Here is a 19,394-nt window from a genome sequence, read left to right on the forward strand (position 1 = left end):
TTTGTTTCAGGTTCCTTTTACTGTAAAAAAAAAAAAAATCAGAATTACAAATTTTAATTTAAAAAATAATAAAATCTATAATTATGATTTTTCATTTTGTTACTCTGTCCTATTCTTTTGATTTTTATTTGCATGATTTATTTGGATTGACTGGGGAGTACTCTCTCTGTTTTCAAGGGTTGGTGTAATTCTTACTTATCTACACATTTCAGTAACCCACATCTTTGGTATTATAGTTGACTCAGTCACTTATACTAATCTTGAATATGATATGGATAAATGTCAGCATTTAGATTACAGACACACCTGAACATTTATCAATTCGTTTTTTCTAAGATTTTGTAATTAAAATAAGCGTTTTCTGCTTCTTAGCTTTGTGTGAAGCATATGAGTACAATTGATTTGTATGATAGTAATTAGATATGTACTGCAAAAAGCATGATTTCCACTACTTATTTTTATATGGAAGATTGTGTTATTAATTAGATAAAAAAATAATGATAAAAACTCATTGCAAACCCCCTTTTGTTCTGTTAGCAGGTCTCAGAAGCATTGTCAGCGGGGATGTTTTTGTACAGCATGTTTTCACTGTGTGAGCACTCCTTTACTACTGATCTCGTGGTAACTCAGACAATAATAATCTCCAGCATCATCAATCTGGGCATCGTTTACAGTAAGAGTGAAATCAAGACCATTTCCTCCAGAGTGAAAACTGCCTCCTCCACTCATTCTAGATGGAGCACTTGAAGGCTTCATTGTTGTAAAATATATGAGGAGTTTAGGGGGTTCATCTGGCCTCTGAAGATACCAGGAGATGTAGTAATCTTTGGATATTGAGCCCTGTGGATACCTATAAACCACAGTGTTGAACTTGCAATCAATGGAGACTGTTTGACCAAGCTGAACTGATTTAACCTCAGACTGGGTTACAACAACCTGCCCAAAAGAACCTGCAAGAGAAAGAATACTGAATTAAAATACTTGTGCTCATACGAAAACTTTTTTTTTATTATTTAAAAATATTTGTAAATTAAATTACCTTGGATGCAGTAAAATGCCCAGATGAAGAGAATCATTTTGGCTTGTGATTTAGAGAGAACAGTTCTTGGATCTTTTCAAAGGGTTGACAAGACTTTAAACACTCACTGAGCACTGAGGCATGAGCTGCCAATGCAAAACATTTTAACAGCGGAAAATCCCTTCTTTAACCGAAGTATCTTCTCACTCATATGATGATGGGCATTGTATATTATATTTTAATTATGAGTTAATCATCATCCTTAACATTAACTTCTTGGAGGTTTTGCCTGTGAATGAAAACAAATTACTGTGGTGGATTTTTCAGTGGAGGAACAAAACTGTTTTAAGTAAGTGCAGAATGAAATAAATAGATGAATAAACATTAATTAAATTAAATTGTACTTGCTGGCCTAAATGCATTTGGTATCACAGAGAATGGAGAATACTGTTTTGCTTCTTGTTTTGTATACTATAAAATCCATATGAAATATAAAATATGAAAGAAATGTAAATATAACTTAATTCAAATATTAATATATATTTACATGAACATGAACATGAGTTAATGTTTGTTTTAGCATTGCTGTTAGTACAAAATGATATAATACTTAATATTTTTTCTTTTAAAAGTACATTTGGAAAATTATGAAACTTAAACTGGTTAGATTAAGCAGATGTTTCTTGTCTAGCTATATGATATTAGTTAGGAGGTAAACAGCAAACTGGTTAGTGTCAGTTTTAGTGCAGGAGGTTTTTGTACAGCTGCTGATTGAGTTTGTATCACTGTGGTGGACTTTCGGTGGAGGAACTCGACTCTCAGTTGGAAGTAAGTAAATCTCTTTCTATTTTCAAAATGAAAAGTACAAGAAAGGGATTTTAAAAGTACTGTTAAATCTAACATGAATGTAACACATAAAAGAATAAATCATTTGAAAGTTTTCATGTGTGACATTACCAAATGTATGTGCACCTTTCTTATTTTTCCTTCATACTAGTTTAAAATTCTCGCTTAATTGTTTAAATCACTCTTTAATCAGTGCAATCTCTTATATTATTATGCATAAGTCTATCAATATACATGTTAAGAGAGCTTTAAGTAAAGGTCTTGATTAAAGTTAAACAATAGGAATCTAAAATTTTAAATATCTATAATATAACTATAAATTATGGTAAATGATGAATAAATTATGAATAAAATTTTGAATGAATAGTGTTAAATCTAAATGCAGGTATATGTGTGCTGATAAAATGTGTGTTTTATGGACTATTACACTCAGATCTGCTTGATTAACTGTGAATCTCTTAAAGGGAAGTGAAAGACAGTCAGAAAGACTGATAGAGCTGTTTTTCAGAAGAGTGAAACCTCACAGTTTCCATCTGTGTCTCTCTTTAGCTGCATCTCGTCCCGCTCTGACGGTGCTGCCTCCCTCCAGAGACGAGCTGCAGCAGGGGAAGGCTACAGTGCTGTGTGTGGCCAGTAAGGGATTCCCCTCTGACTGGAAGCTGAGCTGGAAGGTGGACGGCAGCAGCAGGAGCTCTGGTGTCAATCTGAGTCCCAGTCAGCTGCAGGAGGATGGACTGTACAGCTGGAGCAGCAGCCTGAGCCTCACTGAGAGTGAGTGGAGCAGTGCAAGAACCGTCAGCTGTGACGCCACGCACCCGTCCCACAGTGCAGTCACCAAGAGCTTCGACACACAGCAGTGTAATGATGACCAGTGAAACTCACACTGACACACTCTCTGAAATCAGCCACTGCTCAACAACTAATCTTTCGTGCTGTTAGTATATTGCTCATATATTCTTATCTGTTGTAATTTTACAACTGTAATGCTATAAATGTTTTCTTGATTATTTTATATTTTCCTGCTCCCAAATAAAAGCATTTTGACTTAATATGGTGTTGACTTCTTGGTGTGACAATAAACATTTAAAAACATTAAATAAAAATAAATATTTAGGATAACATGGCATCTTAATTATTATTTTAGCTACATATAATAAAGTATTTTTTTTTATTTAAAACAAAATTTTAAATAAGGTGTCTATGAAATCACTGAGAGATCACTGTATTGACTACTTTTAGCTGACTTATTTTACTTAGATTACATTGAAATACAGGCTAATAGCCTGAAGCCTTCAAAAAGCTTTCAGGATTTATGAATTTGAACAGGATGAATGACAATTTGATTAAATGATCTGTTCATACTGAGAAAAAAATAAATAAAGGAATAAATAATCCATCTGAATTATGGAAATAATATGTTACAGGCAAAGGATGGTGAAATATACATTTCTATAAATATATTGTTTTTTTGGATGATTAATTATGTTAAACACATAAACATATGTGAGAGTTTGTGTGTCATTGTGTTTGTTCTCTGCAGCTGCATCAGAAGAAGTTAGTAATCTGACCAGGGGAGGTTTTTGTCTGGGAACTTTTCACTGTGTGAACACCCATTTATCACTGATCTTATGGCTGCTCATACAGTAATAATCTCCTGCATCTTCAAGCTGGGCATCACTGATGGTCAGACTAAAGTCAAGACCGTTTCCTTGTCCACTTCCACTGAATCTTGAGGGAGTTCCTGAGTTTTTTTCATTTGTAAAATAAACCAAGAGTCTGTTAGCCTCTTCAGGCTTTTGGCTGTACCAAGATACAAAATAACGCCCTTTAGAGTAAGTGCCTTGATCATTTTTGAAAACCACAGTATCAACTTTACAGTCCATAGAGATGGTTTTACCAGGCTGGACTGGTTTAACCTCAGACTGAGTCACAACTATTTGTCCAAAACATCCTGTGTAGAATAAGTGATGACAGCACAGATTAGTATTTAATATTTTATTTTATTTTATTACTTATATTAATATAATATAATATTATTACTTATATTATATCTTTAAAACTTAATTACATTTAAAAGAGCACATGTAACAATAATGGCTTTTACCTTGCATGCTGTAGAGTGTCCAAATGATAAAAGAGAACAAAGTCATGTTGGCTGTTAGATCTGCTGTCATGAACAGAAGCTCAGTGAAAAGTTCAACAGACCTATAAACATTTTCAGATCACTGTCACTGTCTATGCAAAGCACCACATATGACCAGACGTTTCTTAAACATGTTCCTTATTTTACAATTATCCAACTGGAGCCTGGATACTGTTTGCAATTTCATGTCCTTTATTTGTCAATAGAGAGCAAAACTAAGAGCTGGAAGATATAATACAGAATCTGAAAAGAATGGAAACAATCAACAATAATTATTCAAGTGTTGTACTGTATATTTTTGTGATAATATTATTTTGTGTAAGTAATGACACACACACACACACACACACAGAGAGAGAGAGAGAGAGAGATAAATACTTATTTTTCAGCATCATTTGTGTGAGATTAACACAAAACTTTAAAATGACTGATTATACTTATTCCATCAAAAAGAAGAATAGTATAAAGAAATGAAATGAGAAAACTAAGATTAGGTGCACTTCAAGATTAATATATATATATATATATATATATATATATATATATATATATATATATATATATATATATATATATATATATATATATATATATATATATATATATATTACAGAATTTGTTAGTAATAATAAGAAGAAGAAGAACAGACCAAAAGAAGAAGAATTAAAATGAAAAATAGGCAATCCATTGTTTTGCCTTGTGTAACAGCATATACAGTATATTTCTAAATGGGTTTAAATTAATTTTAGTGGTAAATAAAAATGTATGCATTTTATAGATTGTTTTTAGTACTTCACTTGAAATTGAAATAAGTCTAACTACTGTTTCAGATGTGAGTTTCTATAAGGTAAAATGGAGCAATAAACATAATTTTGAACTGAAAATACATTTCTTTCATTTTTGAAAATGAAAAAAGGGACATTATTTAATGCAAAGAGGAACAAAATAAAAGAGATCAAAAAATATTTTTCAGAATATAGACATGATAGGAAGATTTAAATCAAGTATATAAATGTAATTCTCATGTAGTCATAAATCTTGATTTTTATGAACACTGAATATATAAATATGAATACTAATGTGTTTTTACAGGCTGTTGAACTTCAGATCTTGGTTAAGCTGGAAATTCAATTTATCTCAAAATCTTGATATCTAATTGCAGCATTATTTCAGTATTAATTAAGTTTTTAATGACCTTTTTTCATTGAATGTCACATGAGACAGAAATATGTTTTCTTCTGGTGTAGTTTTTAAACTACAAGAAGCTATAACTAAGTAATACAGTAGGTTTTTAACAAATAACTAAACAATAATTTGAAAACATGTTGACAGAAACTATATAATATAACATTATCTATAATGTATAATTTATACAGTAAGTATGTGTGATTGCTGGTAAAACATGTTTTAATGGGCCGCTGTACTTCAGATCTGCTTGATTAACTGTGAATCTCTTAAAGGGAAGTGAAAGACAGTCAGAAAGACTGATAGAGCTGTTTTTCAGAAGAGTGAAACCTCACAGTTTCCATCTGTGTCTCTCTTTAGCTGCGTCTCGTCCCGCTCTGACGGTGCTGCCTCCCTCCAGAGACGAGCTGCAGCAGGGGAAGGCTACAGTGCTGTGTGTGGCCAGTAAGGGATTCCCCTCTGACTGGAAGCTGAGCTGGAAGGTGGACGGCAGCAGCAGGAGCTCTGGTGTCAATCTGAGTCCCAGTCAGCTGCAGAAGGATGGACTGTACAGCTGGAGCAGCAGCCTGAGCCTCACTGAGAGTGAGTGGAGCAGTGCAACAACCGTCAGCTGTGACGCCACGCACCCGTCCCACAGTGCAGTCACCAAGAGCTTCGACACACAGCAGTGTAATGAATGAATTACACACACATGCTGATATATTGCTCATATTTTCTTATCTTTTGTAATTCTACAGCTGCAATGCTATAAATGTTTTGTTGAACTTTTTTTCTAGCTGCCAAATAAAAGCATTTTGTCATAAATATGGTGCTGAATTATTACTAAAATACTGTAAAATGAAATACTGTACCACTTTTATTGTTTTTTTATTTTTTTTTAGGATGTGTGATGCGATGAGCATACTAGTGAATATGTTCATATTGAAATATTAATTACAGCAAAAGAGAAATTTATTTTAACATGACATTTTAACCATTTCAGTAAAATTTTCCTTCATCCTCAAGCTGGACTCCACGTATGTTTAGCATAAATTCATATCCAGAATAAGTTACGCATAAGTTCCGCTGAACTTGTCTGAAATGCCAATTGAAAGTTTACTTCTATAGTAAATCAGAAGTTTAAAAAAAATTTCAGGTTGTAGCAGATAGCAGCATGTGTTGGGAGTAATGCATTACAAGTAGGCCTAATGCAAGTTACGTGAACGGATAACTTTTTTTAAGTAACTAGTAAAGTAATGCATTACTTTTTAATTTAGAAGGAAATATCTGAGTTATGTTTTCAAATAAGTAATACCAGTTACTTTTTTTTCCCATGTATTGACTGACAGCTCTTCTGTCCCCATGTTGAGAGAAATCAGGAGCAAGTACAGATGTGTTGTGTGTGCAGTGTGAACATGATGCTACTTTAATTCTAGACAAAACATAAACATTTATTTACTTATTTCACCTGCGCAAAAACAGATTCAGTATTCCTCAGAATGAATAAAAAAATGCTAACTCAGAATATTATACAAATCTGCAATAATTAAATATGTTTAGTAAAACACATATCATTTATGGATTGAATTCCATTTTATTAACCAATGTCTTTGTAAATAACCTAAGATGATCCAAATCAACCATACTAATAAGCAAAAATTAAACATTTGTGTTTCATTTTTATTGCTGAATAGTGTTTAACTTTCTTCTCCTGCATCTTTTTCTTCAAGCAATTTGTTTGCGCTGCGCCCTCTACAGTACAGACATGAATTGACATTTCCTTCAGTCTGAGGCTTTTACAAGGCCTGTCCAGATTTAAGAAGTAACTCAAATGTAACGTAACACATTACTTTCCATAAAAAATAACTAAGTAAAATAATAACTTTTTTTTTAGGAAATAATGAAATATTGTAATGCATTGCTCTTAAAAGAAACTTTCCCCAACACTGATACCAGCTCATGTAATAATCATAGACAGAGACTCACCATAGGAAAGCCATAGGAAAGACAAATCAATAGTGAGATCTCTTTAATATCTCAGATGTTTCTCAAAGACAGAAATTAGGTTGTTTTAAGATCTCAAACTTGTCTCCTGAGACAGAAACACTCGAACACTGGATCTCTCACATTTGTCTCTTTTTTTAAAGATTTAGAAGAGATCTGAACATCATCATACACTGTGCTCAGATATTTCTCCTTAGCTAAAAACTCTGGTGGTCTCACATTTGTCTCCTCCAATGTTTCGAACAATTCAAGTCAAGTCACCTTTATTTAATAGCACTTTTAACAATACAGATTGTGTCAAAGCAGCTTTATGGAATTAAATAGGAAAATATTGTGTCAATAATGCAAGTGGGCAATAGTACAGTAAGCTTAATTTTCAGTTAAAGGCAGTTCATCATTGAATTCAGTGATGTCTTCATCAAGCTCAGTTCAATTTAAATATCTGTACAATCAAGTCGATAATATCGCTGGAAAATAAGTGGAATTTACAAAACAAGATCTCAACAACATCACACACTGTGCTCAGATATTTCTCATTAGCTTGAGACGCTGGACGAGGAGACAAATGTGCGAGATCCAGTCCCTTGTTAAGGAGAAAAATAAAGTTGTAAAGTTGTTGAGATCTAGTTTCAATCAGACAATACATGTATTGTCATATCTGAAGTTGTTTTATGTAGACAGTGTTTTATTTCACAATGATTTAACAGAGGAAACCATAACTTCTATTTACATACATGCAAAAATGGTCCGTACAAGACAAAATGTTAATGCTAAACAAAGAAAACAACAACAAATAACATTTGTTAAAAAAGGGTATTGCTATTATTCAGTACTAAACATCTTGTCCCCTAGTTTATTTTTAGAAAATGTGGTGTGTATACAATGCAGTACATTGAAGATAAATGTAAACTAGAAATAGTATAAGCCAAAGCTCATATCTCAATGAGACAGATAAGAGAATTACCCCTTAGTATCCTGAGCACAGAGTGTTCTCCATCAGAGCCATATTCTTGGAGGCAGCACATCAACGTTAAGCACAACTGCACCTGAGACGGCATGGGTTTGAATCCTAGCTAGAGGTACTTTCCTGCTCCTTTTCAATTCTCACCTGTCCCATTGATTCCTGTCTCTACTTCTACTGTCCTGACAAAGTTGGAAAAACCTGAACTTCTGAGCATTAAAATGTTTTTAAGATGGAGGTTTGCAAGAGATTACAGCTAGACAATAAAGAGATTTCCCATTGTCATTTTGGATTTCTTTCTTTCAGATCTTTCTCATGTCTCAGTTGTGTCTACTCTTATTTCTCCTGAGGATTTTTAGGAGAAACATCTGAGACATCTGAATTTCTCTTGACGCTACAATGAGAGATATGAGAATCTCATCTAAGCCTCCTAAACTCAGGAAGAACCACTGAGCAATACATCTTTCCTATGGGTGAGAATCCAAGGAGAATGAACCTCTTGATGAGAGACTGAGAGAGAGATCAAAAGTGTTACTTTAAATGCATGTTTAAAAATGAAAAAGCTATTTAAAAATGAGAAAGCACAAGCTTTGCAAAGATAGTTGTCAAATTCCCTGACAATGTAGAAAAACAAGTTTTAACCTTGTGCAAAAGACCCAGTGAAGCCAGAATTAGTAAAACAGACATGACTGAGCACTTATCAGGATCAACTAAATGCTTGATTTTCAAAAGTATGTGAAAAACATGATGCGGCACAAACCTAAACATGATTGGTTGCTTTACCTGTCAATCAAATGGCCTCGGCCATTCAAACCGTCCATGTTTCCCAGACCTTCTGCCATTAGTCTGAATGTAAGAAAATAAATTTTAACTTTGTGCAAGCAAACCCAGTGAAATCAGAATTATTAAAAATAGCAAATTGTAGGTTTAACCAAATAATTAATCTTTATTAATACTAACTTTAACAGATTATCAAACTCAAGTGATCCACTACATTAAATTAACTTATTTCTAAACTAATTTCTAAAAAATAAATAGGAAAGAATAGATTCTTTTATTACTCACCTTTTATCATCTGTGTGATTATCCTTTAATTGATTCATTGCTGTGTAAATGTGATATGAATGATAAATAAAACTATATTTTTAAACAGAATTTAAAAGATAATGTTCATGTGTTTTGATGGTATGAGTTCACATATTTATAAACAGTGTAATATGATAATATGATTTGTTGTCTTTATGTTGCACATAGTAAAGCTCACGTCAGCATTTACTGCTGCTTTTTGAAGGTTTTAGGATCCTGCCCACTGAATTTAAGCATAACTGGCCCAAGGCTAAGATTCACTTACTCTGTAGGCTCTACATTCCAGCTGAATTAATTTAAAATGTAAAATTACAATTAAAATGTCATGGACAGATTTTAACTTTTGTTGCTCAAAATGCTACAAGCTGAATGAAAGAGTATGTGAATACTGAAACAAACACATGGATTTCATGTTTCATTTATAATGAACTAAAGTCTAATTAATTCATCAATGTGTATTATGTCATGTATGTACTATTTATATTTGCAAATCTAATTAAGCACAACTCATCTGATAATATCGTAACTGACTGATATTGTGAACTCAGTATCCTCATATTCTCTTTGCTGTCAGACTGAGGGAGGTTTTTGTACGATGCTGTTTCACTGTGTGCACCTGCCAGTATAAACCCCCATACAGTAATAATCTCCTGCATCCTCAGACTGGACTCCACGTATGTTCAGTGTAAATTCATATCCAGAATAAGTTCCACTGAATCGATCTGAGACTCCAGATACAAGTTGACTTGCGTCATGGATCAGGAGTTTAGGAGCTTCTCCAGTTTTCTGCAGATACCAGCTCATGTCATCATCAACTCCGCTGGTCCCAGTGCAGCTGATAGAGACAGATTCTCCTGCTTTAACAGACAGAGACTCAGGAGACTGAACCTCTTCATGAGACACTGAGAGAGAGTGCAAAAACAAATATTACAATACTGCAAAATACAAACGAAGACCAGTTTACATCTGCTATAAAGCTGTCATCCTAAATATAATAAATTTAAAAAACAAAGCACAAATTTAAATAATATAAAATAAATTCCAAACGATTAATTCAATTATGTAAAAAATATATTCCTGAACCTTGAGCAAGCAGACAGAATGTCCCCAGAGTTAGAATAAGAGAAATCATAGTTTCTTCTGTGTGTGTGTGTCAGTGTCACAGACTAATTATTATCAGTGGAGTTTTAAGCGCAGTGTTCAGTTAATATGCAAAACACTTTCAACAACACATTCAGAAGCATCCTGGAATTTACCATTATCATATATTTTGCATTAATTAAATAAAAAATAATTAATTTCAAATGTTGTCCTGTCTAAGCAAAACTAAACTTAGCTATATAAGATAATACTAAGATAAGTCTCACGGTGTTATAGTGAGTGTTGATGTCAGTGTTTTTGTACAGACACTGATTAAGTGTGTATAACTTTGGCATTAAACACATATAAAATCCATATTGTTGGTAATCAGATTTGACCATGAATCTGTGTAATTATGAACTGGAAAAAAAATCTTTAATTTTTACATTTTCAGTGTGTAGAAAAAAAAGGATTTTATTTACAGTAATGTATAAAATAAAACACCTCAATTTTAGGTGAAATACTTATGAAATACAAAATTATTACATTTTTTAAAGTCTGAATATATTTCTCAGAATATAAACCTGAAAGGTAGATATAAATCCAATATATACATAAGTCTAGTACTTAAAGTTATAAACCTTGATTTTTATGAACACTGAATATATGAATATGAATACTGATACTTATGTGTTTTTGCAGGCTGTTGAACTTCAGATCTGCTTCACAACTTTGAATTCAACATTACAATAAATAATAATGTGCTTGCTTTACTTAAAATGATAAGTTTAGTTGGAAATTTAAGTTATTTCACAGACATTAACACAACTCAAAGACATTGAAATATCTAATAGCAGCATTATTTCACAGTAGTGATTAAGTTTTTTAATGACTTTTTTCATTGAATCTCACATAAGATAGAGATGTGTTTTCTTCTGGTGTGGTTTACAATCTACAAGTAGCTATATCTGTAAGTAACTGGTTTTTAACAAATAACATATAATATAACATAATCTAAAATTAATAAATAATAAGGTATGTGTGATTGCTGATAAAATGTGTGTTTTATGGAGCGTTGCACTTGAGATCTGCTTGATTAACTATGAATCTCTTAAAGGGAAGTGAAAGACAGTCAGAAAGACTGATAGAGCTGTTTTTCAGAAGAGTGAAACCTCACAGTTTCCATCTGTGTCTCTCTTTAGCTGCGTCTCGTCCCGCTCAAGTGGTGGACAGTAACGGAGTAGCTTTACTTCGTTACTGTAGCCTACTTAAGTACATTTTTCAAGTATCTGTACTTTACTGGAGTAGTTTTATTTTGAGTAACTTTTACTTTTACTTCACTATTTTCCAAAGCATAAGATCGTACTTTTAACTTCACTACATTTCATAAAACATATCGTTATTAGGCTACTCCCTATAATATATCACGTGCTCCGACACGCAGAAGCGGTGTCTGATTCATCATGAACGAACTGAGTCTTTTCAAAATAAACTTTTAAATCGGATCGCGAATCGCACCAAACGATTCGTTTACGAATTAGAATGATCCGATTGCAGCTGTTCTGGAGTCGACCACTCACTGATTCAAATGAACCGTTTGCGAGTCAGTAAGAACCGGTAGATCTTGTGAGCGCGCGTGCGTCTGGATGTTGCTAAAAGTTAATTATTAATGTCGAAATTTTGGATTAATTATTGTAACTGAAAATCATATTTAGGTCAAAATTGTCAGTTGTTTGGGAACTAAATCCGTTGAAAAGAGTGATCTTTTTAAGCCCACTGAAATGCTCGAGTGCAGACATTATTTTTTTATAAATAAAGTCCAAATATTTTTATTCAACCACCTATATATATAAGGTTACATCTGGGGACAAAAGTAAGGATGTGATGTTCAGAACATGGTACTGGAGTAATAATTATCAAAGAGGGGAAGAGCACCCCGTTTGGCCAGGGGTGTTTACACCACAGACGAGATTTGAGAAGGAAAAAATCATTATGAAAATACAATTATATTTTCCTTAAAATATTCTTCCTAACTTCAGGCCTTTTTATCATGTCATATATAACTGTGATGTTCTGTAAAACAACAAACTTTAAAATACTTTTTTCTTACTGGTGAAAATCAGATGGTCAACTCTGTTTTCTCAGGTACATCACAGTGTAAGCTTCACAGTGAACATTACTCTCGTCAACGTAGTCCATATCAACAACAAAAATATATCTTGACTCCATATAGTGGTTATTTTGGAAAAAATCCTAGGTATTTTGAGCAGTAGGATTATTTTAAAACAATATGTGCTGATATAAAATTAAATTAAGTAGCCTATATAAAATTTCAAACATCTATCTTTCAGTACTTTTTTGCTTAAGTACATAAAAAATTGAGTACTTTTGTACTTTCACTTGAGTAAAATTGAAAAAGGAGTACTTTTACTGGAGTAATATTTTACTGTATCTGTACTTTTACTCAAGTACTTGATTTGTGTACTTCGTCCACCACTGGTCCCGCTCTTTGACGGTGCTGCCTCCCTCCAGAGACGAGCTGCAGCAGGGGAAGGCTACAGTGCTGTGTGTGGCCAGTAAGGGATTCCCCTCTGACTGGAAACTGAGCTGGAAGGTGGACGGCAGCAGCAGGAGCTCTGGTGTCAATCTGAGTCCCAGTCAGCTGCAGAAGGATGGACTGTACAGCTGGAGCAGCAGCCTGAGCCTCACTGAGAGTGAGTGGAGCAGTGCAACAACCGTCAGCTGTGACGCCACGCACCCGTCCCACAGTGCAGTCACCAAGAGCTTCGACACACAGCAGTGTAATGAGGGCCAGTTAAAAACATACTCTGACATAGATTATAGGCATGCATAATCACTCATTCATACTTAAACAACCACACATACACAGTTTTACTAATGGACAAACACGACTGTGTACTAATTCACTTTTTATGTTAATCTTTCTTTAAGCCTGCTTTAACAAGTTCAGTAAGATAATTTTTTTATAAAAGCATGTTATTTTAAATAAAAGCTCTTTGAAATCATTAATTGTGTATTGTTATTTTGTCCTTATTTAATGTTATTTCTCTCTTTTACCATAGTATTTAATTTATTGTATTTTCCTTTCATTGGTTTAGATGCTTTAATCAGTGACATGGATGGAATTAAACATCAGCATCAGCTATATCTGTGTCAGTGAATAATGACTGACAGCATCAACATCTGCAGAAGCTCAAAGCTGCAGTGCTGCTGTTTCATCCAGTGAGATCTTTATATGATGATTTAACACAGTCCTTGGTCCCAGAGACTTCCTTATATTGACTCTGACAGTTATAAACTCCTGAATCTTCAGGCTGGACTCCACTGATGCTCGTGCTGCATTTAAACAGTTATTCCAGCCTCTGAATCTGCTTTTGAATCTTGACAATTGAGACAAAGATGATTGGAGATAAGTGACATAAGGCTAGCTTTTCTTCATTTATATTCTTTTCAGCTGAAATAATGACAATTATGATTTCATGAACAGACTGAATAATTAAAATCTTACCGACTGTTGTTTAAAATGGTAAAAATTATGGCACATAGTTTGAAATGTATAGTTTTGTGTTATTGTCTTCAGGATTAAAACAATTAAAAGGATAAATGTTTGGTTACAAACAATCCAGTATGTTTATTAAAACTTAATTCATACTGAACTAACTAGGGAGTAAGAGTATTTATCATATTGATATTGTGAACTCAGCATTCACATATTTTCAATGTGTCAGACTGAGGGAGGTTTTTGTACGATGCTGTTTCACCGTGTGAACACTCCACCCCTATAAGCCCCCATACAGTAATAATCTCCTGCATCCTCAGACTGGACTCCACGTATGTTCAGTGTAAATACATATCCAGAATAAGTTCCACTGAATCGATCTGAGACTCCAGACTGACGTCGACTGGCTGTGTAGATCAGGAGTTTAGGAGCTTCTCCAGTTTTCTGCAGATACCAGCTCATGTCATCATCAACTCCGCTGGTCCCAGTGCAGCTGATAGAGACAGATTCTCCTGCTTTAACAGACAGAGACTCAGGAGACTGAACCTCTTCATGAGACACTGAGAGAGAGTGCAAAAACAAATATTACAATACTGCAAAATACAAACGAAGACCAGTTTTCATCTTCTATAAAACCATCTTAATATAATAAAGCTAAAAAGCAAAGCACAAATTAAAATTATAGAAAATAAATTCAAAGCAATTAATTCTGTTATGTCAAAAATATATTCCTGAACCTTGAGCAAGCAGACAGAATGTGCCCAGAGTTAGAATAAGAGAAATCATAGTTTCTTCTGTGTGTGTGTGTCAGTGTCACACACTAATAATCATCAGTGGAGTTTTATGCGCAGCGTTCAGTTAATATGCAAAACACTTTCAAAAACACATTCAGACGCATCCTGGAATTTACCATCATCATATATTTTGCAGCATTTAATTAACTGACATTAATAAAATATAAATAATTAATTTCAAATGATGTCATGTCTAAGCAAAACTAAACTAATATACATAAGATAATACTATGATATACTAAGATAAGTCTCACAGTGTTATAGTGAGTGTTGGTGTCAGTGTCAGTTTTAGTGCAGGAGGTTTTTGTTCAGCTGCTGATTGAGTTTGTATCACTGTGGCGCACGTTCGGTGGAGGCACCCGACTCTCAGTTGGAAGTAAGTAAATCTCTTTCGATTTCTATTTCTATTTCTATTTCTATTAATTAATTAGTTATTAATAATAAGAAGAACCGACCATTAGAAGAAGAGTAAATAAAATAAAAAAGAGGCAATCCTCAGACTATGTTTTGCCTTGTGTGACAGCATCTCTTCTAAATGATTTAAAATTATTTGGTTTACCTTTTTATCTGTTTGAGCGGTAAATAAATAAATATGCATTTTATAGACTATGTTTATGAACTTTATGTGAAATAGAAATATGTCTAACTACTGTTTCAGATGAAAGTTATAAGTACTGTAAAATGGGTCATTTAACAAATAAAAATCTGTATTGTTGGGCTGTGTAATTATGAACTGAATATGAATTTCTTTAATTATTACATTTGTCATGAGTAGAAAAATTATAAAATTATTTATATTATTATGTTTTATTATTATTATGTATAAAATAAAACACCTCAATTTTAGAGAAATACTTATAACACTCAAAATATATTGCTCAGAATATAAACCTGAAAGGTAGATATAAATCCAATATATACATTTAAGTCTAGTATAGACTTATAGTTATAAACCTTGATTTTTATGAACACTGAATATATGAATATGAATACTGATACTAATGTGTTTTAACAGGCTGTTGAACTTCAGATCTGCTTCACAACTTTGAATTCAACATTACAATAAATAATAATGTGCTTGCTTTACTTAAAATGATAAGTTTAGTTGGATATTTAAGTTATTTCACAGACATTAACACAACTCAAAGACATTGATATATCTAATTGCAGCATTATTTCACAGTAGTGATTAAGTTTTTTAATGACTTTTTTGAGTGTCACATGAGATAGAGATGTGTTTTCTTCTGGTGTGGTTTACAATCTACAAGTAGTTATATCTGTAAGTAACACGTTTTTAACAAATAATTTAATAATATGGATTATGTTGACAAAAACCATATAATATAACATTATCTATAATTAATAATTAATAAGGTATGTGTGATTGCTGGTAAAATGTGTCTTTTATGGAGCGTTGCATTTGAGATGTGCTTGATTAACTGTGAATCTCTTAAAGGGAAGTGAAAGACAGTCAGAAAGACTGATAGAGCTGTTTTTCAGAAGAGTGAAACCTCACAGTTTCCATCTGTGTCTCTCTTTAGCTGCGTCTCGTCCCGCTCTGACGGTGCTGCCTCCCTCCAGAGACGAGCTGCAGCAGGGGAAGGCTACAGTGCTGTGTGTGGCCAGTAAGGGATTCCCCTCTGACTGGAAGCTGAGCTGGAAGGTGGACGGCAGCAGCAGGAGCTCTGGTGTCAATCTGAGTCCCAGTCAGCTGCAGAAGGATGGACTGTACAGCTGGAGCAGCAGCCTGAGCCTCACTGAGAGTGAGTGGAGCAGTGCAACAACCGTCAGCTGTGACGCCACGCACCCGTCCCACAGTGCAGTCACCAAGAGCTTCGACACACAGCAGTGTAATGAATAAATTACACACACATGCTGATATATTGCTCATATTTTCTTATCCTTTTTAATTCTACAGCTGCAATGCTATAAATGTTTTGTTGAAAAAATTTTCTTGCTGCCAAATAAAAGCATTTTGTCGTAAATATGGTGCTGAATTATTACTAAAATATGAAATACTGTGTGATGTATTTAGGTGTGATGTGATGAACAGGCTAGAGAATATGTTTATATTGAAATATCAGTTACAGCAAAAGATACATTTATTTTAACATGACATTTTAACCATTATATTTTAATTTAATAAAATATTTTATTTATTTTATTTAATATTCGTTTTTTCTCTATTATTAGAGAAATCACATTGATAATAATATGGCTTTACTGATTTTTTTTTTTTTAGCTTATTTTACTTAATTGCATTAAAATTGGGCTAATAGTCTAAAGTCTTTAAATGGGTGTCAAGATTTATGCTCTTAAACAGGATGAAAGAAAAAATTAGCAGTTCATCACAGAATCATAGACAGAAAGTGTAGATTGATTAAATATGTTGTTCATAATGAGAAATTAATTTCTTATTTAATCTAAATTAGTATATAATTGCAGAGTACGTTCACTGTGCCGTCAGACTGCAAAGTTTTTGTTCGATGCTGTTTCACTGTGTGAACACGGTGTTAGATTTAACAGAGGAAAACATAACTTCTATCTACATACATGCAAATATATATGCACATTGTACAAGACAAAATTTTAATACTAAACAATGAAAACAACAAAAACATTTGGTTTGGAAAACGTGGTGTGTATACAACGCTGGACATTGAAGATTAATTTAAACTAGTAATATTTAAAATATTATTATATTCTGAATATCCTTGATATTCTGAAATGTGTAATGCTATTTAAATTAGAGTTTTAGTATTTACAATATTCATTTTTAGGAGGAAAGTTTAACTTTTCTCCTAAAATAAAACTAACGACATCTTAAGCCAAAGCTGATATCTCAATGAGATATAAGAGAATTGCCCCTTAGTTTCCTGAGCACAGTGTCCTCTATTAGAACTTGTGGGCAGCACATCAGTGTGAAGCACGACGGCACCTGAGACGGCATGGGTTTGAATCCTATCTAGAGGTACTTTCCTGCTCCTGTTCTACTCATATTTTTCCAATTGTTTCCGGTCTCCATTACAACAAAAACAGCAACCTCTGAGTGGTAAAACACTCTTATAATGGAGGCTTGCAAGAGATTACAGATAGACAATAAAGAGATCTCCCATGTTTCCCTCCCATTGTCATTTTGGATTCCTTTCATTCAGAACTTTCTCATGTATCAGTTATTTCTCATAAAGATTTTAGGAGAAATCTGAGATATTTGAAATACTGTTAATACTAAAATAAGAGATTTGAGAATCTCATCTAAGCATCCTGAGCTCAGGAAGAGCAACCACTGAGCAATACATCTTTCCTATGTGTCAGGAGATGAGAGACTGAGAAAGATCAAAAGTGTTATTTTAAATGCATGTTTAAAAGAAAAAGCACAAGCTTTGCAAAGATACATACCAAATTCCTTGACAGTGTAGAAAAAACAGATTTAACATTGTGCAAGCAGACCCAGTGAAGCCAGTATTAGTAAATCAGACGTGATTGAGCACTTATACAGGAACAGGAACAGGAACAGGAACTTGAAATACTAGGACCGCAAGGAAACCAGGTGACAGAAAGTAAGGACTCCATAACACAAACAGAAACAGACCGGTTTAAATAGGCAGGATATTGACTATGAAAGCGAAGACACCTGAGTGCAATTTACAGGTGTGCAATTACTTTGATGAAGCGACAAGGCCTTGTGGGAATTGTAGTGCCTGAGGTGAGATGCCTGAGTTAATTGAGTTATTATTATTAATTAATTTCAATTGCTTCAGTATTTAATTAATTTTACTTTGATGTTATTATTTTAGGTACTTAGATTTTTCATAAACCAGAGAAAAACCTTTTGTGATTGCTCCAAACAAAAACAAAACAAGAATAAAAGGGTTCATGGACTAATCATGAAAAGTTGATTTGTCCACAGTGAGATTTTCTTCATCGAGGTTGGATGCATTGCATTTGGACTGTAGTTCATGTGGAAATCTGATGATTTCTGAAAAAAAAAAAATGATATAAACAGTTCAGTAGCCTTTAAGAGTCACTGTGTATGTTTGTGTGTAAAGTCCATGAGGTGAATGATGATCTTTAACATCATCATCTGGAGAAGCTCTATGCTGCAGTGCTGCGATCTCACCCGACACACAGAAAACTGAATCATATAAAACTGATAAGCATATTTAAAGGGGGGGGGGGGGGATTAAAGAGTTGGATTCCCATGCTAAACATGGACAAAGTTTCAAAAATTAAGTTGTACGTTTGAAGGAGTATTTCTGTTCAAAAATACTCCTTCCGGTTTGTCACAAGTTTCGGAAAGTTTTTTTCGAGTATGGCTCTGTGTGACGTTAGATGGAGCGGAATTTCCTTATATGGGTCCTAAGACACTTCTGCCGGAAGAGCGCGCGCTCCCGTATAGCAGAGCACTGAGAGCACAACAGACGTTCACTGATCAGAGCGAGAGCGTCGCGAAATGTCACAAAAGGAGTGTGTTTTTGGTTGCCAGGGCAAGACAACCCTGCACAGATTACCAAAAGAGAAACAGCATTAAGGGACCAGTGCATGGAGTTTATTTTTACAGAGCATCAACGGAGTTATGCAAGTGTTTTTGTTTGTTCCCTGCATTTCGAAGATGCTTGTTTTACAAACAAGGCCCAGTTTGACGCCAGAGTTGAACATCGTTTATTTCTAAGGATAATGCAGTCCCAACGAAAAGGCTCACGATCGTGTGTTGGAACCGCATGCGGTGAGTAAAACTGCTTCAAATATCTCTGTGTTGTTAACTTAGCTATCAGCGT

The 19,394-nt window shown here is 33.8% G+C and overlaps 6 gene segments (V, D, J or C); 3 read left to right on the forward strand and 3 right to left on the reverse strand.

The window, feature by feature from the left end:
• Positions 1–51: 51 nt before the first annotated feature.
• Positions 52–1,326, reverse strand: LOC127979156 (immunoglobulin kappa variable 4-1-like). The segment is given in 2 exon segments: positions 52–950; positions 1,040–1,326. Coding segments are annotated over 2 exon segments (402 nt in total).
• Positions 1,327–1,577: 251 nt separating this feature from the next.
• Positions 1,578–2,913, forward strand: LOC127978868 (Ig kappa-b4 chain C region-like). The segment is given in 3 exon segments: positions 1,578–1,581; positions 1,751–1,846; positions 2,414–2,913. Coding segments are annotated over 3 exon segments (426 nt in total).
• Positions 2,914–5,366: 2,453 nt separating this feature from the next.
• On the forward strand, positions 5,367–5,872 carry LOC127978870 (Ig kappa-b4 chain C region-like). The segment is given in 2 exon segments: positions 5,367–5,382; positions 5,553–5,872. Coding segments are annotated over 2 exon segments (336 nt in total).
• A 3,047-nt stretch (positions 5,873–8,919) lies between these two features.
• LOC127979158 (Ig kappa chain V region 3368-like) lies at positions 8,920–10,459 on the reverse strand. The segment is given in 2 exon segments: positions 8,920–10,124; positions 10,306–10,459. Coding segments are annotated over 2 exon segments (348 nt in total).
• Positions 10,460–13,233: 2,774 nt separating this feature from the next.
• Positions 13,234–14,923, reverse strand: LOC127979157 (immunoglobulin kappa variable 1-6-like). The segment is given in 2 exon segments: positions 13,234–14,382; positions 14,560–14,923. Coding segments are annotated over 2 exon segments (351 nt in total).
• Positions 14,801–16,601, forward strand: LOC127978871 (Ig kappa-b4 chain C region-like). The segment is given in 3 exon segments: positions 14,801–14,807; positions 14,903–14,992; positions 16,158–16,601. Coding segments are annotated over 3 exon segments (417 nt in total).
• The last annotated feature ends 2,793 nt before the right edge of the window (positions 16,602–19,394 follow it).

The sequence above is a fragment of the Carassius gibelio genome, chromosome B19, assembly GCF_023724105.1.
Source record: "Carassius gibelio isolate Cgi1373 ecotype wild population from Czech Republic chromosome B19, carGib1.2-hapl.c, whole genome shotgun sequence".
Taxonomy (NCBI): Eukaryota; Metazoa; Chordata; class Actinopteri; order Cypriniformes; family Cyprinidae; genus Carassius; species Carassius gibelio.